At 41.5% G+C, this 22,222-nt stretch overlaps 1 protein-coding gene across 15 annotated transcripts in view; it reads left to right on the top strand.

Moving 5' to 3' along the window:
• SNCAIP (synuclein alpha interacting protein) overlaps window positions 1-22,222 on the top strand; it is a 165,361-nt gene that overhangs the window by 83,491 nt on the left and 59,648 nt on the right. For all 15 annotated transcript variants that reach the window (XM_060415683.1, XM_042250308.2, XM_060415688.1 and 12 more), the window contains exon 3: window positions 15,233-15,305. In XM_060415683.1, the coding sequence (XP_060271666.1) occupies window positions 15,233-15,305 (73 nt within the window). The remainder of the gene's footprint in view (window positions 1-15,232; window positions 15,306-22,222) is intronic.

The raw sequence follows: 22,222 nt of genomic DNA, 5'->3' as shown, positions 1-22,222 counted from the left end.
GTGAATGAATCCCACTTCATTTTGTGTGAGCTTGGGTGAGAAAGCATGTAACCTCACTGGGCTTCCCCTTCCTAATCTGTTTCTTTCTTGTCACAGTTATTCATTGGGTAAATGTAATTAACCCGATTGGTGTAGATGTCCATAATGTACATAATTCGTCCCTTTTATATGCCTGGCTGTGCCACAGCCTGCATGCACTAACATTCACAAGGACACAGACTGAAGGATGGTCAAGTTATTAGTCTTTGAACAATAAGATCTTTCAGTCACTGGAGCTTTCAAAACATGGGTTGAACACTTGTTGGGAAAGAGTCACGTATTGCTAAGGACAGGACACGCTGACCTCTGAGGCCCTGATTCATCCTGTAGTACTGCGGACTGATGACCTTCTTAGTGTCCTCTGCACTCACAAACTTCCTGCTGCTTCCAGTCTGACTCCTGGCTGCGTGAGTGGATGGTCTGCCTGCTTGCTCAGAGCTTCTTGTGACTCACCTTGGGCCACACGGTCTATTCTGCCAGAGTCTGGACAGCAATGTTAGCCTCTCACACCCTCGCCCAGCTGGGCTGACTCTCAGAGTGTGTGACGAGAAGGTGGCTTTTCTGAATAAGTTATGTGCCTTTTCTTCCCAGGGCCAACACGGACCTGCTTTCTGACCTTACTCTCCGCTGATGCCTTGGTTTTGGTCACCAGCAGTGACTGTCTCAGAACAGGCTTTCACATGCCTCTGGCAGCAGTGTTATTCTTCTGCTTTACTCCTTCCCTTAAGTGAAATACGCATACTTTATGTAAGAATTGGATTCCTGGGGTGTGTTTGATGAACCACCCATTTTATTCAGCCATGGGTGAATCTGCCTACCTTTTCGTAGATGTGAATTCAGCCTTTCCCTCTTTGAGCTTTCAGACGATTATTAGTCCTCATTAGGATGGATGTGAAGTGAGTGGTATCCCTCTCCCTTTTTAAATCACTATGCATGCATGCTCAGTCACTTAGTCGTGCCCAACTCTTTGCAACCCCATCAACTATGGCCTACCAGGCTCCTCTGTCCATGGGATTTCCCGGGCAAGAATACTGGAATGGGCTGCTATTTCCTCCTCCAGGGGATCTTCCTGACTCAGGGATGGAACCCACATCTGTGAAGTCTTTACCACTGAGCCACCTGGGAAGCCCCATAATTAAGGTGGATCACAGCCTGGTTCTTTTAAAACCACTCCGCTCCAGGTATTTTGAGTTGAATGGGGAAAGGCAAGGAAAGTGAATGATGATGTGGGTGGTGGGGGTAAGGCAGAAAGTGTTTCAGAAAGGGACACGTGTTCTGATTATCAGTTCAGGGTGGCGCATTGTGGGCTGCAGTGTGGGCTGCAGCCTCGTCCTGATCTTTGCTGGCTGTAGCACAGTAACTTTGCCTTGCTGAGATACCCACCTCATTTTTAAGATTGTTTCGAGGATTCAGTGAAATAGTAATATACGGAAAGCACTTATCTTGGCACACGGTAAGTTGCTCTTAAAAATGGTAGCTTTTGTTATTATTTCAATGAATGCTACAATAATATTTATATGACCAATGGTGAAGAAAGAACTCCAGGGAAAAGACCAGGCATCATGTCAAGACTTTAAAAAAAAATACAATAGAGCAGTTGTGTTTATAGAAGAGTCATCTGGCAGCAGCCCATAATTTTGATGAATTAGGAATCTCCACTTGAAAGATAATAAAATATGTTAAGCAATAACTGAAGCTGTTTCACGAATTAGGATTCAGAATTATGCAATAGTTGAGCTTCTATAGCCTGACCACTCTGAAACATAAGTAAAGATCTCCATCTGTGATTGTGTAACTGCACTCAAACTCACCCCCTTTAGATATATTCCTATTGTTTGGATCTTTAACCTGCATTTAAACTGAAACCAGAAGGGGAAAAATGAAATTGCATAGACTTGATAAACTAATGATAATGGTTAACATTGAGCACTTCCCAGGGGATAGGCATTATCTTGTTTAATACTCACAATAATTCTCTGAAGAAGGGAAAATTATTATTTTCCTTTTATAGATGAGGAAACTGAGGTGTGAGATGTTGTTTAACTTGCCCAGTGTCACCCACTGAATTAGGAGCACTGTCTTTGGAATATCTGCTTTTAGCCCCAGTACTTGGGGCAACTTTACCCTTCCCCCAGGGGACATTTAACAATACCTGGAGATGTGTTTGATTGTCATAACTGGGGAGGTATAACTGGCATTTGGTGGGTAGAGACCAGGGATGGATTTAAACATCCTGCAATGTCTAGGAAAATACCCTACTGGAAAGAATTATCTAGCCTGAGATGCTGGCAGTATCAAGGATGAACAATCCTGGTCTATTTCAATCCACTTAAAACTAAAGAAACTCTACTCTAACTGGCATCCTCTGTAACATGGTAGATTATTTTATAGTTGTTCCATCTCATCCAGGTTTAAGACCTTAAACATGTCAGAATATATTAGACTATATAATGTCTTCATGGGAAAAGAAGTGGACATAGCCTCTAAAATATTGAAATGATTGTTCTCAGTCTATTTAGGTAACCTAGCAATAAATTTATATCTGCTTTAAGGGCTAAGTGGATATAATTCAGATGTATTCAACTTGCTAATTCACTGGTATAACAAAAAATATGTGTACATGCATACTCTCTCAGTCATGTCCAACTCTTTGCGACCCCATGAGCTGTAGCCCACCAGACCCCTCTGTCCATGGAATTTTCCAAGCAAGAATAATGGAGTGGGTTGCCATTTCCTCTTCCAGAGGATCTTCACGACCCAGGGATCAAACCCACATCTCTTGTGTCTCTTGCATTGACAGGCAAATTCTTTATCATTGCACCAGGAAGCCCAACAAGAAACGTTGTCTCCCATAAACCTGCCTGCATTGTTAAAATTCTGTAAACAACATTTTCTGACAGCCTTTATGCTTCTTTCCTGGTTTAGTGGCAGGAAGGGGGAAGGGGAATGCATAATACATTTGAAAAAGATGTTTACAAAAGAGATGCCCAAGTTTAAAACTCCTCTTCTTACTCTCCAACCATAGCCCTTTTACGTATTATAGGGTTTCTGTTTCATGATTTCCCCCCACCCCCCCGTCATGAGCCTAGTTCTTGTTTTAATTAAAACACAAGCTGTGTATTGGTACAGAAAAGCAGAGCTTTTTTGCCTTTACCTAATGAGACAAAACACAGAAGGCAATCAAATAATTGTGAAGTTTCCCAGACTCAAAAATAATGCTCATCTTTTGCAAAATGCAGAGTTTAAACTATACATTCTTGTAACTCTGCCATCTGAAAGGGCAGAACGTTGTGCAGTGGCGGAGGGTCTGTGAGGGCGAGATGACGACACACATAAACACGGGTTCAAAGCTGGACTTTCCTGTCGTTGCAAATGGTTTACAGAGCCCCTTCTTTATTCCTATGGAAGCCAGCTCTCTCTATCTTAAAAAGGGAAAATGCTCTGGAATATTATTTTACCATGGAGTTCTTAGTAGCCGTGATGTATATTTTATGAAGAGAGGCCAATTTGCTGTCCTCTAAAATAAGATTATACACAGGACTGAGCAAAGCAGAGGCCAAACTACGGATCCACTGCAGTGCTCCACTCGTGAGCCATCAAATGTTGGCTGCGCCATGCACTGCAATGAACTCTTTAAATCATTGGTCCTGGTTAATCCTCATATCAGCTCTGCAAGGCGGGCCCTGTTTTTAATCCCCTGTTTGGCAGATGAAAATAATGAAGCTTAGAGAGATAGTCTGACTTTCACAAGGTTACAGATAGATAAGTGGGAGGGTCAGGATTTCAATACAGAACTGTTTGCGTTACTTTTTCTCTTTTGAGCAATTTGGTTGGATAAAATCATCTCTGGACCAGTCATCTCACCCATTGCTATCCCTAGCTGTCACTAAAGCGATTGCAGAGTGCTTATCAAAAGTAAAGGAGTTGATATACAGTGTAAATAAATATTAATAAAATAAGAGAAGCTAGGAGAACTTAAGCAACCCTCCTAATTTAATTGTTCCTCAGTTTTTCCATCTGTTAAGTCATAATAATCCATCTCTACCTATTGTCCTATATTTTATGGAGAAGATATGAAGTGTATATTTATGTCCATATATAAACTCACACTTCTATTCATATGCAGATACAAGTGCATATATATGTATATGCATATATTTTCACAAATACCTACATGTACATACAAACATGTATACATACATGTAAATGGACACACACAGGCATGTGTGCACACGCATATGAATAGAACTAAGTACAATGCTTTATTCCTCAGCACAGGAATTTTTCTTGCTCTTCTGTATCACCATGACTGCAGCTTTGGTGAAAGTTGACATTTTTGGCAATCACGTAGTGTATGTTTTGTGCAAATCAGATGAGATCAAAATCAGTAAGTATCCTTTCACTTTATTATCCCTTTTGACCCAAGCCCTTGCAGCCCAGGGTAATAGCACAGACTTATGTGGATTCATTTTCCGAAAGTGCTTAAGGGGCTTCCCCAGGGGCTCAGGGATAAAGAATCCATCTGCAGTGCAGGAGCCACAGGAGATGTGGGTTTGGGTCAGGAAGATCCCCTGGAGGAGGGCATGGCAACTGACTCCAGTAGTATTGTCTGAAGAGTCCCATGGACAGAGGAGCCTGGCGAGCTATGAGAGTTGGTCTCAAAGAGTAGGACACGACTGAAGCGACTGAGCAAGCTAGCAAAGTGCTTAAACCACTGGTAGAAAAATAAATTCTTATGCCAAATAAACCTCACTCTCGGTGAGTTTTCACATTTCCGTCCCACAGACTGGGTATCACTTACACTAAAATACCAGCCCCCCTGCCCCCTTTATGTGTACATCACCTTTTGCTCAGCTCATTCCACTGACACTTCCCAGATTTCATTACATTCTGACTGAGAAGTGCTTCAAGGTAGTGAGAGACCTTGAGAAAGGGCATGAAGGGCTTATCACATGGACCCAGGCACTGAGTTGGGCTGGGTAAAGAGTACAGCTTTTGTTCCAGTTTTAGGTGTGAAAAAAATCTAGAAAGATACTTAAGGTTCAAAGAACCCTGCTTGTCCCTCCTCTCTAGCACAGGCTCTAAAACCCTGTTATCTTTCCTTGATGCTTCCTAGGAGGTTACTAAGATGTTTAGGGGCCTCAGATGGCCTCCATCTCTTTGCTGTCCCTGCCCTTTCGAGCCATCACCCTGCTCTTATTTCCGTTCAAACTTCTCTAAAGTGCTTCTCAGTAGGATCTGTTTCATCAGCTCTTCAGAATGCCCCAACTTTTGGCAGTGTTCTTTTTGTAGTGTCTTGTATCCAGGGCTCAATTACCTCTCATTGGTCCCTTCTCCAGCTCACCATTACTCAAAACCTCACACTTGTTCTAATATTATGTATGTCTTCCCATTTTCTTAATACCTGCCAGGAAAGGAATTTAAAATAATCTAATCCAGGCAAAATTTAATTTCAAATTTATGTCCCATAACTAGTGTTTGAGTGCAGGCCTAGAACCCAAGTCCCCAGACTCCAAACTTGGACCTGACTGACATCTCTACCTGAGAAGGTAGAGAGCAATCTTATAGATATGGAGTGATTTCCTAGCAGAACGAACAATTGGTTGATTTACTGTTTTGCCCTTCTCTTACTCTGGAAATAGTTTTTATCTTGCCCAAGTCATGACACTTATTAAGTTGACTATGCAGGTTATTTATGCAAACTGTTTACCATTTATGAACAAGTACATGTTATACCAGTCGACTCAACAGGCCTGTATTAAACATTTACAGTGCACCAGGCATGGTTCTAGACTTGAGGTGAATGACACAGATGTATCCTATGTTCTCACAGAGTTTACCATACCCTGTGATAACAGTTAGCATATTATGAAATGTCAGGTTAACTTAAATAGTAGGTCACAATTAATTATGGTATCAAACTCCATTCTTGAAGTCAGTCTTTATATTTTGTTAGTGATTGATTATTGGCTCACAATTAAAAGTACACAATCATTGAAGTCAAATAAGGCTTGTAGTTGGTCATCTGCCCTACTGTAAGATAACTTGCTTTCTAAATCTTTTATAGTTTGTAATTTTTGCCTCAATAGTTACCATTATTTTAGCTTCATTTCTAAGTGCTCATTTTTATACTTTTTAATTAAATAATAATGATAACTAACAATTTTTGAACACATGCTATGCATCAGACACCATTCCTAATATTTTTCATTGTTACCTCATAATCTTCACAGCCACATTCTGATGTAGATACCATTAGTACCTGTTTTATAGAAACTTGTAATATGCAGAGATTGAGTAACTAAGATTAATTACCTGGAAAATGGTGAAGTCAGGCTATAACGTGCAGTCTAGCTATAGAATCCAGGTATGTAACTACTTGAATTGAAAAATGACTTCTGCTCAGCCCCTTGGTCACCTGTAGCCACCCTCATTCACCCACGTCCTTTCCCATCCATGACCACTCCCCACAGTAGAAGAGGATCATTCAATTCTGTGGTCTCATCGTCCCTTCACCAATGTGGATTTTCATCTTTTGTCTGACTGTACATATTAACATTACAATAGAGTCATTCCTGGTGTACTTCTAATATGATCAGAGCGAATTACTGAATTTTCCTAAATACCAACCACAAGCAGTGTTTTAGCATGGAAGAATTTGACACATCAATTTCTTAAATACCTCTTGGAACATAGGACAAAGACAAGGAATAAGAGCAAAAATCAAATGCATTTAAAATAGGATAATTTGTAATAATTTTCTTTAATAGAGTCTGAATGGTGGAAAGAATTATATGTTTAAAACAGACTGAGATATATATGACTTCCCAGGTGGCTCAATGGTAGAGAATCCTCCTGCAATGCAGAAGATGCAGGAGATGCGGGTTCAGTCCCTGGGTCAGGAAGATCCCCTAGAGAAGGCAATGGCGACCCACTCCAGTATTCTTGCCTGGGAAATCCCATGGACAGAGGAGCCTGGTGGGCTACATCCATGGGGTCACAAAGAGTTGGACACGACTGAGCATGCACACACGGGATTTGTTTAGTCACCAAGTCATGTCCAACCCTATATCTTTGTGACCCTATGGACTGTGGCACACCAGGCTTCCCTGTCCGACACTATCTCCCAGAGTTTGTTCAAACTGTTGTCCATTGAGTCAGTGATGACATCTGACCATCTTATCCTCTGTTTACCCCTTCTCTTCCTGCCTTCAATCTTTCCCAGCATTAGGGTCTTTTCCAATGAGTCAGCTCTTCACATCAGGTGGCCAAAGATTGGGTGCTTTAGCTTCAGTATCACTCCTTCCAATGATATTCAGATATTATTTCCTTTAGGATTACCTGGTTTGATCTCCTTGCTGTCCATGGGACTCTGAAGAGTCTTCTCCAGCACCACAATTCAAAAGCATCAGTTCTTCAGCACCCAGTCTTCTTTATGGTCCAACTCTTATATCCATACATGACTACTGGAAAAACCATAGCTTTGACTATACAGAACTTTGTCAGCAAAGTGATGTCTCTGCTTTCTAATAGGCTATTTAGGCTTGTCATAGCTTTTCTTCTAAGGAGCAAGCATCTTTTAATTTCATGGCTGCAGTCACTGTCCATAGTGATTTTAGAGCCCAAGAAAAGAAAATCTGTCACCGTTTCTACTTTTTCCCCATCTATTTGTCATAAAGTAATGGGACCAGATGCCATGATCTTAGTTTTTGAATGCTGCATTTTAAACCAATTTTTTCACCCTCATCAAGAAGCTCTTTAGTTCCTCTTGATTTTCTGCCATTAGAGTGGTATCATCTGCCTATCTAAGGTTTTCGATATTTTTCCAATCTTGATTCCAGCTTCTGATTCATCCAGCCCAGTATTTCGCATGATGTACTCTGCTTAGGTTGGTTCAATCACTCTGTTGTGTCCGACTCTTTGCAACCCCATGGACTGCACATGCATGGTGACAATATTCAGCCTTGATGTACTCCATTCCCAATTTGGAACCAAACTGTTCCATGTCTGGTTCTAACTGTTATTTCTTGACCTGCATACAGGTTTCTTTGGAGGCAGGAAAGGTGATCTGGTATTCCCATCTCTTCAAGAATTTTCCATGCACAGGATATATATATATATGAATATGTAGATGACCAGTGGCTAGTAGAGGTAATGGTTGAAATTGTGGGAATCAGTAAGGTCACCTGAGAAGCATGGAATATGAAAAGGGAAGAATGTCCCAAGAAAGGAACTGTGCAGAAGTGTGTCCTGTGAGGAAGGAGGAAAAAGAAGCTTCTCCAAAGAAGACAGGAAAGAAGTGTTCAAAGATATAAAAGGAAACTAAGGGAGATAGAAAAAGGGGGAAGGATGATTTAAAGAATTTAAAGGATCACTTACAATGGTCAAGCATGGGAAATGGGTCATTAGAAAGAGCAGTGCCTGAAAAGTGCCACTGGATTTTCCAGTTAAAACTCATCGGTGGCCACAATAAGAGCAATGCCTGTGGGTGAGGGCACGAATAACACAGCTTTGTGGCTGGAGGAGTGAATGCAGAGATGAGGAAGTGGAGACAGGAACCAAGGCAATTCTTTCAAAAAAGATGGCTGTGAACACACGAGCAGGAAATTCCACCCATGACCAGCTGAGGAGGCAGTGTGTCCTGAGGTGGTGGGGGTGCTTGTTTAATTTTATAGGATCAGAGGAGAGAGCTGATGTTGAGAGAGTGGCTGAGAGAAGGAGAGAAGAGAGGGTGATGGCGGAGCATGAGTCCGAGGAGATGGAAGAGAAGGAGTTCTGAGCCGTAACAGCATGCTAGCCTGATGAAGGTGTGGAGTGTGAGCACCACATCCTCAGAGAAGGGAAAGCAGAGCATGACCTGTTAGGGAGGGCGTGAAGTCAGGACGCTACTCCCTTGAGTTGGGCCATTGGAGAGGAGGTCACAGTTTTAGGAAAATATTGCACTTCTGAAAGTCTCTGTTCAGCTGTGTGCCTTTGCTTTCCCTACCAGCTTTGCGTGTACACATTTTTGTCATTTTTAGTGTGTGACTGTGTAGATGCCTGCTTGAATTTTGGAAAGCTACGTGAGAACCCATGAATTTCAGGATATTTGTTTGGATGACTGACCTAATTATTTCTTTTGGAAACTCAATGAGACCTTAGTTGCTTAAAAGTCTCTAGCTTGAAAAGGTGTTAGGATTTTAGTTCTTTCATTTTCTGTGGCTTGTGACCATTTGAGTAATGTCTGCTCATTCACCCAACTGGCTCCAGTTTTCAGGAGCAAGGGCCAAAGCTTTTCAACCCTGAATAGTATGTAGGGTGGTCAGAGGTCCCCAAAGCCCAGTGTAGAAGTCACAGCCTGTAATTATGAATCCCATGCACGTTCAAACTGTTTTGCATGGCAGAGTGACAACACTGGGGTGTGTAGGATCATCTTAACCTCATAGAAACTCTGTGTACTTTGTGAAGCTAAGTTTCCGTGTCTGTTCTTGGGCATGGGTTCCCTTGGACGAGGAAAGACCAAAGAAGTGAAATAAAGTGCTGAGACAGGCTGGGCTGTCCTTCCTTTCCTTTCCAGTCCCAGCCTGGCCCCCCTCTTCCTGTCTCATCAGTTCTCAAGTCTTTATCTCCTGAACTGCGAATCATGAGAGGCACAGAGATGAGAAGGGAAGAGCTGTGGTACACACAAGGAAGATGGATTAGAGGGAAGAGACCAGAACATTTCACATCATCTTGTAGCTTGCAGATTGACTTCACTTACATGATCTCATCTGATTATCAGTGTTTTCTAAATAAATAAACTGAGCTTCAGAGATTAGAAATGATTTCTCTGCCCAGAACTACAGAGTTAATAAATGTCAGAAGTAAGACTTGAATCCAGAACTTCTGGCTCCAGATCCATTGTCTCTGTATGAAAAGCAAAGGCATCAGCTGCCATTCATGCTGTGAATATATTAGAAGTGTTTATTCTTTTAAATATGTCCTGATTACATTGCTAGACTGGTAGGTATGGCGTTTTCTAAGATGATTAGTGCTATATAAATATTACTAAGTACTACCAGTGGCTCAGATGATAAAGAATCTGCCTGCAATGCAGGAGACCTGGATTCCATCCCTGGGTCGGGAAGATTTGATCCCTGGTCCTTCTCCAGGGAAGATGCCCCGGAGAAGGAAATGGCAGCCCACTCCAGTATTCTTGCCTGGAAAATCCCATGGACAGAAGAGCCTGATGAGTTGAGTCCATGGGGTGGCAATGAGTTGAGTCCATGGGGTGGCAAAGAGTTGGACACAAGTGAGCAACTAACGTGCACATGAAGTTTCTTAAGATTAGTGCTATATAAATTAGCACTACCATTATTAGTATTAGTATTGCCGCCAATATCATGAGCTTCCTAGGAAAATTCATTTTACTCAGTTCAGTAAGTACCCAGTATCTCTGGTAAATAAAATATTGTCCATACCCTCAGGAAGCAGAGAAAGACATTACATAAAGGTATAGATGAAATGTCACATGATGGATTCTGTACTGAACATATGGCCAAGATAAAGAAATAAAGAACAGTGGTTCCTGAGCTTCACTAGGCATCAGAATCACCTGAATGGTTTGTAAAAACACAGATTGCTGTTGTTGTTCAGTTGCTCGGTTGTGTCCCACTCTTTATGACTCTATGGGCTGCAGCACGCCAGGCTTCCCTGTTCGCTACTATCTTCTGGAGTTTGCTCAATCTCATGTTCATTGAGTTGATAATGCCATCCAACCAGCTTATCCTCTGTTGCCCCCTTGTCCTCCTGCTGTCAGTCTTTCCTGGATTGCTGGGCCCTGCCTTAAAGTTTCTGGGGTGGGGCCCAAGCTTGTGAATTCCTAACAAGTCCCTAAATGGTGTTAATGCCATTGGTCTCCACCACACTTTGAAAGCTGAGATAAGTTTCACCTGAGAGGATCAGAGAAGATATTATGAGGGATCCACAAGAAATTTAGTATTACTGCAACCAGAAGAAGAGGACAATGGTGAGAGATGAGTCTAAGCTCATGGAAGGCTGCCCATGCCATGCTAAGGGTTATCGATCATTCTCCTAGGGGCAGGGCAAAGCCACTGAAGATTTGAAACTGAGAAGCACCTTAGTCAAATTTACCTTTTAGAAAGCTAAGTAATTTTAGAGCAAGTGCAGAAGCATGGAAGGAATTCCCACTTACAACCTAAATATGAAAGAACTTGCTTGACCATCTATAATACGTCCCAGGGTTAATCACATGTGCATATAGCTTAGCATTTCAGACAGTGAATAAATTATTGTGTGCCATGCATATATACTAAAGACATCATCCTCTCCCTCAGGCACTTGTGAGAGCCAGCATAGCACAGGGGAAGGACAGAGCACACGACAAGGTTTTCTTATCAAGGGCAGAAAAGCGTCCCTTTCTGACTTACTTCACTTAGCATGATAGTCCCTGAAAAGTGAAGTGAAGTCAAGTGAAAGTTGCTCAGCCATGTCCAACTCTTTGTGACCCCATGGACTATAATGTCTATGAAATTTTCCAGGCCAGAATACTGGAGTGGGTGGCCATTCCCTTCTCCAGGGGATCTTTCCAACCCAAGGATCAAGCCCAGGTCTCCTGCATTTCAGGCAGATTCTTTAGCAGCTGAGCCACCAGGGAAGCCCATGATAGTCCCTAGTTGCATCCATCTAAAACATGGCACAGACGAACCTATCTATGAAACAGAAATAGAATCACAGACATAGAAAGTAGACTGGTGCTTGCCAAGAGGGAGAGGGTTGGAAGAGGCTGGACTGGGAGTTTGGGATTAGCAGATGCAAACTGGTATACGTAGAATGGATAAACTACAAAGTCCTTGGCAGCAACTGTATTCAATATCCTATGATAAACCACAATGGAAAGGAATATGAGAAAGAATGTGTGTATATACATAAAATTGAGTCACTTTGTTATACACAGCAATAGTGAACACAACATTGTAAGTCAACTATACTTCAATTTTAAATAGTTGACTAATTTTTTAGAAAGAGTGTGTTCAGTCAGGGCTGAAGCAATCAGGCGGGGTTTCACAGAGAGTGTAGAAATCTGTGAAACCCTGGCCTTGAGGAGCAGTAGCATTTGCCTGGCCAGAAGAAAGTATTGCAGGCAAGGAGGCCCCAGAGTAAATGAACTGAAGGGAAACTAAACTTTGAATGCACAGGGACATGGAAGACGTGGAGGCAACTGTTCGGTCTTTGGCAGGGGCTTTCCTTGGAGCATGCTGGAGGAGTGGAAAAGAAGTCTGAATAAAAAATATTGCTTCCTCTAAAGATGCTTAGGAAAAAGAAAACAATAGAATGCAACACAGAGATAGGAAATATCGTACTTTTGGGCCATCTCCAAGACCCCTCTCCTCTCTTGTCACTCAAGGATAACAGGAATCAAGGGAACACAACATAAAGGCTTGGGTTGGGCTCAAGACACAGGAAAGATATGGGGCTTTGGTTCTCTTAAGGCCAAAATAACAGTCATGGCTACCCTGGGAGCTGGCCGTTGTCCTGAGAATAGGTGGGCTGGTGACCTAACAGCTCCTTATAAAAAGCCATCTGTCCTGTGAACCCGGGTGAAGTCCTGGGAAAGCTTTCCTCACAGCTCCCAGATGGTATCACAGTGCGTTTGTGAAAGGCGACTTCCTGGGTTATTTGCTTATTCCCAGATTTGCAGATATGAAAATTTATTTTTTGTGTCAGTTTTGTGAATTTCATATTTCTGCTGTATCTCTTCATATCACAACTTAACCATCTGTATGGCGCTCTCTTAAGTTTTATCTTGTATCCAAAGAGCAATGTACTTGCTGAAACAAATCCACAAATTGATTTTTTTTCCCCTCGTGTGTTCTTATAGATTTGTTTATAGTGTAGGTTAGAGTCATTGCTGAATTTGACATTCCATATATTCTTATAATTAACCAAAACTTTGATTTTCTGGCCAACACATCATCTTTGTCTTAGATTACTATTTATTTCCATGACCAGGAGCAAGCACATGACTTTTTATACAGTATCATATTCCCATAAAGAATTAAGATAGATACCTTCCCCAAAGTGACTTCCTGTGTAACTGTGGGTGAGAGGCAGAGCCACCAGAAGTGAAACAGATTGAGGCAGGGGATGGGGCTCAGCCAGGCTCATCTCTGGAGCTCAGTCCCTCTACCAACCAGGCATCCTGTGGGCTGTTGAAATGGAAACCTCATCAAATTAAAAGTGATTGCATACTGTGGACCTTTGCAATCACATCAGAGGAGCTGAAGGTACATTGCAGTCACACTGGAGGAGCTGAAGGTGCAGCTAATAAATCGTAGGTTCTGACAGTTCCGATGTGGGGTGGGAGGTGGCAGTTAGGATGCATGTGGCTGGAAATGCAGATAGCAACACACCCAGTTTAATCAAAACTTATCATTAGGCCCCCTGAGCAACTTATTGAATTTACCATTAACTATATTTAAACATAATCAATCTGAAATTTCCTGTCTGAGATTTTGCCTTGGAAGAAAAGGGAAAAAAGAGAGAGAGGGTAAGACTTTGCCAAAGGGTGCTTTCATGAGGTTGATGGCAGCTGAAACAAAAGGCCCAGTTTTAATTGAACCACAGACTGTGTAATTATTTAACCTGTACCAGCTGGCCTCAGGAAGCTACCAGATTTCCTTAGAGAGCTTGTACTTGGCCAGAAACAGAAGGTAACTTATTAGTAACAAGAAAAATGCTTCTGTACCTGTGTTACCTCCCACTCCCAAAGAACTTAACGTGAAAGGGGAAAAACTTCCTTGGAGTGCATTTTTGGCTTAAGAGGCCATCTTCCTTCCCTGGAGTATGTGAACAGGTTTGCTAAAACACCTGTAGTCTCTGAGGAATAGCCAACATAAACAGGATGTTATTGCATCAGACAGGTAAGAGTCATTTCTCTAATTAGTCATCTGAGATTTCATTTTTCACTTGGAAGTACTGGAAATTTAATTTGTTTGTGATGTGCAACTGGCAAACTGACAATAGCTCCAACTGCCCCTCCCTCTGCCTTGCTGTCCTGGTACTGCATGGAAAGTGCAGGAGTGGGACAGGGGGAGCTCAGTGTAGACACTGCTTCATCCATCAGCATCAAGCTAACTGAAGCACCTTCCTATAGACAAATGTGTCCCAATTACACATCCCTCACTTGTAATGCTGGAATAATCCTAATGAGTTTCTCGTGATCATTTTTCTTTTAGATTAAATGTTTTTGTTTTTCTCAATCCCCCTCCCAGTTTTGCAACTTGAAGTCATTCAGAATCCATGCTCATTTATATAAGAGCATCGTTCTTAAAGGTGCAGAGTAAATTATTTTTAGGAAGCTATATATTATGAATTAAAGTATGATTGAAGACTGTCCCTGACTTGGCCTTTGATTAAAGAAAGAGTTCATCCTATTTACATTGTTTTAAAACACCTTTCTCCAAAGAAAGATTGATTGGCATCAAATGTCATTTCTATACATCATAACTATTGATTTTACATTCGTTGTAGCTCCTCAGATTTTATGCCCCTTTATGTCATAATCTATCATCCTGATAGCAGCCCCTGAGTTGGTGCTGGGACTGAGCCTGCAGGGTGGTTTCTTTCAATTTAGACTAATCTGTCCATGAAACAGATGAGCTTTCAAACAGAACCGTGCTCTTCTCGCTTTTCATAGCATTATCCTGATATTTCCCATGGAAATCGCCGTATGATTTGTGGCAGCATTAGGGACATGTCTGTAGTCCAGGAGAGATGGCTCCTGGCTAGCCTGGATGCTGTAGGAAGCTGGGTGCTCCTCCTCTTGACTTTTTTTTTCCACACACAGATTCACTCTTACGATTCAGAGTGCAAATATTATGGCCATCTTCTGGAAACTGTCAAGGTTCAGAAAAATCCATCTTCCACAAGTAGCAGAAGAAATAGAATATCTCCTGGCTACACCCCACCTCATTTGTTAAAGGACTGTCCAGACCTCTTTTTAATCTGCATCTACTTACATGTTTATAGGTAGAGTCTGGGCTACAGCCAGATCACCAAGCAGCCCATTTAGTGTAAACTTAGGCTTTCTGGACAAACATGTTGTACTCAAGTATCACTTCTTGTGTTTTGGTTTTCTGGCCAGTTGAGTGAATGTAATGCTCTTGTTTTAAATTGTTACTTTACACTCTTTTTCCTCTGGCTTCCTGTTCAGTATTCAGTCACATCACTCAAGACCATCCCGGAACTGTGCCGAAGATGTGATTCGCAAAATGAAGACAGATCAGGTAAGTTTCACTCATCTCTTTTTAACCTGCCTTTTGGAGTGTGGGGGACTCCTCCTGGAATCTCTTCCCCCATCAAATTGGTTGCTCCTGCTTTCTGTTTTCTTCTTGTTTTACGGCTTCTCCATTCACCACCCACCCCCAACAAACAGATGTTAGGTCATCCTCCAGAGACTAACTGGACAGGGAGGCCCTGATGAGGACCCAGTTGTATACAAATAAATGTAGGCAATCATCGCGGCAGCTCCAAACCACAGTATACGCAGCAATTTACTGCAAACCCAAGAAACCATTGGTGACAAAACATAATGATGCAGGCGCCAATGAAAAAATGTTGGATACGTTTACTACCCAGATGGCAAGGACCAACTTGGGGGATGGTGCTTTGCCAAAGTCTGAAATCCTATCAGGGATGCGACATGATAGAATCTGCAGTAAGGCATACTGTAACAGTTAAGATTAAAGCAAAGCTTTGGAGTTTAATAGTGTAAACTAAACAGAGAATTATGGCATATAGATGAAAACCAGCTGGCTGACCTTTTCTCCTTGCACCGCCCCCCCCCCACCCTCGACCAAAATAAAAGTACATTCAGAATTGTTTTTCCTTCTGAAAATCAAATTAAGCCTCTCTGCTTTTCTCTCTGTGATGAGCAAAAATGAAAATAAAAAAGGATATTGATGGGAATGATACTATAGCATTAAACTATGAAATGATGTTTGTTATTTTTCCAGCTAATTACTCTAAGGCATCACCATTAACCTTGCCAAAGCAGGACCTCTGATAGTAACTAGAATCCTAAGAACTGCAGATGATGTAAGACTTAAGATAATCCTTGAATTAGGTGCATCGTGTTTGAAAATAAATAGATCGTCCTACCTATACAGCTACGAGAATTCTAGGCCTTTTGAACTGAAACAACTGTACAAAGCTTATTTACTTTTCTTCTGGATCGTTTGTTTACTATCGACAGTTTGTTTAGATGAGGTGGGAAAAATAATTCGTCTATCTAGGTTTGTTTATCTCTGTGTTTTTCTGTGTGAATGAAAGTAATTTTTCATTGTCCAGGTCAGAATCGTCATAGAAGATAGTTTGAAGTGCAAATGAAAGTTTTCACTTAACTCCATTAATTTTTTTTTTTTTTTAATTTCAAGCACACTTAAGTTTCTATGGGGTTAACAGAGGCTTTGATCACAAGACTTATCAGAATGTGCCTCCTTAAAAGCCATCACCAGATTCAGAGTTGAACCCTGTGATCAGTGACAAAGGCATCAGATTCGGTGGACAGGCCCCCAACCTCAGAGTCCAAGACCTCCATCTGAGTCAGCATTCAGCCCTTTACCCTCTATCCGACCTTGAGCCTGTGACTCATTATCTATAAAATAAAAAAGAAACTTTTTCTGCCGGTGTTGCTAGGCTACTGTTAGTATCAAAATTAGGTGATGTATCTGAAAGTACTTTGGGGATACAAGATTTCCTTTCTTTTTGTTTTTAAGTTGAAGCTGGAGAGTAAGAAAGAAGGCTTAATAGCAAACACTTCAGTAGTGCTTAGTGTCCCAGGTACAGCTGTAAGCCCTTTACTTGTATTGACTCAATCCTAAAATCCTTGTGAACTAAGTACCATTAGGATGTTTGTATTATATAAATGGGCAAACTGAGGCACGGAGCAGAGAAGTTAATTATCTTGCCCAGAGTCACACAGCAATTACATTACGGAGTTGGGATTCAAACTCCAGGAAGTCTGTCTCTGGAGTCTGTTCTCTTATACATTTCCTTATTCTATCAGATAGCTAGACTCAGGGATAGTTATTTAATTTCAGGATATTTTAAAACTTTAAAAGCTAGCATTTTCCTTCACCATTGAAGTGGAAAATTTGTTCTCTGTTAAATAGTTTCTCTTGCTTACCAAGTTAAGTGAATTAACCGAAGCTTTTAAAAATAATTTTCCTGGAGGTGGTTTATTCCATTTTTCTCCAGGTCATGTGACTTGTAGCCACTTCCACAATAGGCGATGTTACAGATTTCTTCTGTGGTTGAGAAGGAGGCCAATTTCAAGTTCAGATGCCTTCAGACTCACCCAGAGCAAACATCCAATGCTCAAGGTAATCACCAGTGATTGGGCCTGACAAGAAATGAATGTTTGAGGGAAAAACTCAGGCCTCCTTAATGGAATCACATGTACACCTCCAACTTGATGGACCATTTGGAGGCTGGTAAAACACTTCCTAACAGAGCAAGAGCAATCTTAGAAAAAGAAACACACGAAAAATCAATCTCTGCAAAGCCCCACTGTAGAATTATCTGTGAACTCCTTTGAAAGAAATCTCAATATAGTAAAGTTTTCACCTTCCCTTTCTGAAAGAACTGAGCCAGTCTCAATGAGTTCCCTGGCCATTCAGATGTAGAAATAGTCCCCAGCTCCCCGTACTTCCCCCCTACCCCGGTCCCAGGTCTGTCTTGTTTCAAAAACCTAGGAGTTGGCTCCAGGAGCTTTTGCAGATCTCCACTGTTATGATAATCTTTTCGAACCCATGGCAGCAGAAGACACATTGGCTCCTGAGAAAAGTCCACGTCTTCTGGATGGGGGAACTTTCCCCTAAACTTCCAGTGACTGTGAACATACCCCACCCAATAGAGATGTGTCTCTTTACCTATAAGTCTGTTAGGCACTTTTCTGTGTAAGCCGTCAAATAGTAACGTCCATCCTAGTATTAACATATCTTTGATGAGATAGATGTTCTTGGAGCCACTCGTTCTTTTATTTATTCATTCCTCAAGTGCCTTGTGTGTTTTCTGTCCTATGCACTGAAGACAGGGTAATAAACAAGGTATAGACAAGGCTCTGTTCTCAAAGCACTTACATCCTGGGGGGTGACAGACAAAGGCAAGCAAACGAATACATAAACCAGATCATGCCCAATAGTGAGGAGGTGATGCGAGGCTTGTGACAAAGTAACTTACAGTGGGGAAGAGAGAAGAGTTTGGGGATCAGGGAGTGTTCCTAGGGCCCAGCCATGGGAAAGCCAGTGGAGAGCATTCGAGGCAGAGGAACTAGCAAGCGCAGCGCCTCTGAGTCAGAAATCAGCTTAGTGGATGCAGAAGAGAAAGAAAACCAGTGTGGCTGTGGAGGGGTGCGGGGGCGATCAAAATGAGGATGAGGCCAGGGAGCCGTTCAGGGAGGGTCAAACTGTACAGGGCCCTGTGAGTCAGGGAACAACATGGAGTTCAGGTTTTATGCTAAGACCTCTTAAGAGCACTGCCAACAGAATCCCAATTTTTCTAAATTCCTATTACCTGGAAGGAAGCCTAGAGTCATAACTCTCAAAGAAGAATCCCTAAAAATCATGTAGTTTAAAAAGGAGAAAAAGTGAGAAAGAGCAGATAATAAAAGTAGATGGGTATAATGTTGACAGTTGATGGATGTTGGTAAAGAGTATACATGTGTTCTTTGTACTTTTATTCTTTCAACTCTTCTGTAAATTTAAATGAAAAATGTTTTGATTGTTTATAAATGAGTTTTTAAAAGGCTAAAAGTAATACTAATGTAGTCCCAAATCCATCAGATCTTAGAAAGTGATGGTTACTATGCTGATGGGATCATCCAAGCCTATACTCCATCATGTTAGTGACAGGGAGCTCACAGTCTCAGAAAGCCACCTATTCACAGAGATTAGTTTTTGTTCAGCCAAAATCAGTGGTTAATTTTTGTTCAGCCAAAATCAGCGGCCCTCAGTTGTACATCCTGATACCTGATTTTTTCCTTTGAAACCTGAGAGAAGGACCATTCCTCCTGGGCAAGGGTGCTGCCACTAAGTGTTTGGAGATGGCAGTCACCCTTGGTTTTGTCTTCTCCAAGCTAAAATTTCCCTCCCCAGTTTTGAGTGTATCCTGCTCAGGCTTCTTGCTTTCTTGTGGACGTTTCATTTATCAGCATCCCTCTTAAAAGTGGTGCACCCAGAACTGCACCTGAGGCCTCCCCACGTGTGATCTGATCAGAACCTGTCAGCCCCACTGATCAGCCTCAGAACTTAGCACACACCTTTCCTGCCACCCTTAGTGGCAGTGCCTGTCCTTTCTGCCTGTTTTTCCAAGTGTTCTGAGAAGAGCAGCAGTTCAGATGAACCCTGTTGGTTGCCCATGGAAGCTTCTCCATGAGACATATAGCCCAGGGTTACCCGCTTTTCATCCCTGGGCCCTGTGCCAGCTTCACATGGACTCTGAAAATGCAAATGGCCGAGTTCTGCCAGAGGTCTGGGGCAGGCTCCCTGCACCTTCCATTTGCTCACTGACACCACGAGTCTGCTCTGAGTGCCCTTCCCATAGCCAAAGGCTGGATTCCTATTAAAATCTATATTCGCCCTGACAGGGTAATACTGTCAACTGTGCTCCTCCTGGGGATCTTCCCAACCCAGACATCGAACCCAGGTCTCCCATGTCATAGGCAGATTCTTTACAGCCTGAGCCACTGTATGACTAAATAGAATTTTTGTCAGCAAAAGAAGTTTTGAAAAGAAGTGTGAAGAGATCTCAGATACCAGAGGAAGGCAGGAGGAAGAAGAACAACTAGGGCTTAGATGCCTGAGAACAAACCTGGGTGTTTTTGGAGTTGTACAGGTATTACTGAGCTCTCCCAGTTATGTCTGAGGTGCTCGGAGTACCAGGCGTTAGGCAAGGTCTTCTGTACACAGCTTATTTGTCCTCAGAATAATTCCCTGGTGCTCAGACAGTAAAGAATCTGCCTGCGATGAGGAAACCCAGGTTTGATCCCGGGGTCAGGAAGATCCCCTGGAGAAAGGAATGGCAACCCACTCCAGTATTCTTACATGGAGAATTCCATGGAGAGAGGAGCCTGATGGACTACAGTCCATAGGTTTGCAGAGATTTGCACACGACTGATCAGCTAACACTTGACACTTTTACTTTCAAAATAATTCTCACAGGAAAGACTATACTAATGGTCTTTTTATTGATAAGGAAAATAAATGCCCGTTTTATTGACTAGCCAACTGAGACTCACAGAGAGCAAATACTTTGCCCAGAATTCTGCATTTGAAGGCAAGTCTACTGACTGCAGAGCCCCTATGAAGTTTAACAGTTGAAGAGTAGTCGCAATCTGAGGAACCACGCGTGGCTAGTGGTGTGAGGCAAGGATTAGCACCAAGGATGTTATGTCTGAGAATTTTTCACCTATAAGAGAGAGTTTTTTGTAAAATATTTGCATGTTTTCTCTGCTTAATACCGATTCCTTATGTAGGGAAGGACCACAGGACAAGGCAGGGAGTGTTAACTCTGCTCCCCATTTCCTCCATATGAGGATTAAATGCATTAGATCAACATATGGTATTCAAATCAAATGTATTCAATTTCATTGACTTCGAGTTTCTTTTAATTAATTGGACACTCAAATACACATTTGTTTCAATTCATGGTTTAAATGTCTCATGATTCTTACAAGTATGTATCTGCTCAGCTCGTATAATTTTCTTATGAAAGAAGGCAGATAAATATTAATGCAGTTCTGCATCTGAGAACTTAGTTGTGCTAAGGTTGGGAAACTTGGTTATATAACAGTATTAAATGGCCTTGGGGTGTGTTTGAGAAGAGACACTGAAAGGATTTCAATACCTAAATAGTAGAGAAGATCACTGGTATGATAATGAGTAAAGAAAAATCATACTTTTTAAAGTTAGTATCTGGTAAAAAGTCATTTTAGAAACCTTATGAATTTGCTATATTTTTAGCCCTTGTGCATGCAAATTTTGTGGAAAAAAAAAACCCTGAACATTTGAAAATCCATGGTTTTGTAACGTTTTTCAAGGATTTTGGCTAGCACCAAAAATAATACATTGACATGAAATTTATCCTCTCAGTGCTGCTGTGGTATAGCTAATGATGATAAATATATAAACCTCCTGTTTATATAATATTTAAGGTTTCATGCTAAAAGCATGAAAATGAAAGTTGGTACAGAAGTTTAAATTGAAAGCCTGCTGACCAGTCCATTTTACATGATCTAATATAAAATGAACTCAAAGAACTGGGAAACAAATTTGTTAAGTCTCAGGCAAGAAAATGAACACTTCAACCTGATACAGCAAAGAATCTGACATTTATGACAAATGTCTTGTTTAACCACAATAAAAATTTACATACAGTAAAGCATATAGGTGAGCATGTTAGTCATTTTTTATTTTTCTTTAACAAAATTATAATTATAGAGGTGACATAATTCATTTTTTAAATGGTAAGTAAAAGCTGCAATTAACCATGCCACCAAAACAAAATCACTATATTTCTTTCTAGCATTTTTTCATGAGACTTATTTTTTGTATGGTTGTCACCATGATGTAAGGGCCATTTTATCCACTGCTTTTTTCTGCTGTTACAAAATGCGTATGGCCATCACTTTGAATGAACCACAGATCTTAGGAAAAACAGAGCTGCCCCCTCTGTCTGCTTTTAATCCGTTAACACTTACGGATTAACACATAACCCCATATTTAGCTTATGTTTCTGAAAGAAAGAGTATGAAGTCAGTACAGGGAAAGATAGGAATGGGGGGTGATAGAGAAGTTAAAAATAAAACTCTTGTCAAAAATAATGTAAAGGGCTGGCAGTGGCAGAGATTAAATACATTGCATCTTTTCCCCCCTCTTTACTTGAACATTTCTTCCCTTTGCTTAGCCATGGATATAAGCCCTGCAGCTCCCTGATTGTCTAGAAGGTTGCGCAGTTAAGAAGGTCAGGAATGAGGCAGTGTCAGAGAGGGAGAAAACTTCAGGGCAGAGACCCAGTCTCCTCCCTGTATTTTGGTTTTACTGAACTCAAAACTGGTGGAGAAATCTCCTATTGGTAGAAATGAGTTCAAGGGAATCCCAATAAGGACGGGTGAGAACTCAGGGAGATAAGCATCATGGAGGGA

Source organism: Ovis aries, chromosome 5, assembly GCF_016772045.2.
Source record: "Ovis aries strain OAR_USU_Benz2616 breed Rambouillet chromosome 5, ARS-UI_Ramb_v3.0, whole genome shotgun sequence".
NCBI lineage: Eukaryota > Metazoa > Chordata > Mammalia > Artiodactyla > Bovidae > Ovis > Ovis aries.
Note: the sequence above shows the minus strand (reverse complement) of the source record. Positions and strands in the feature narration are given on the sequence as shown.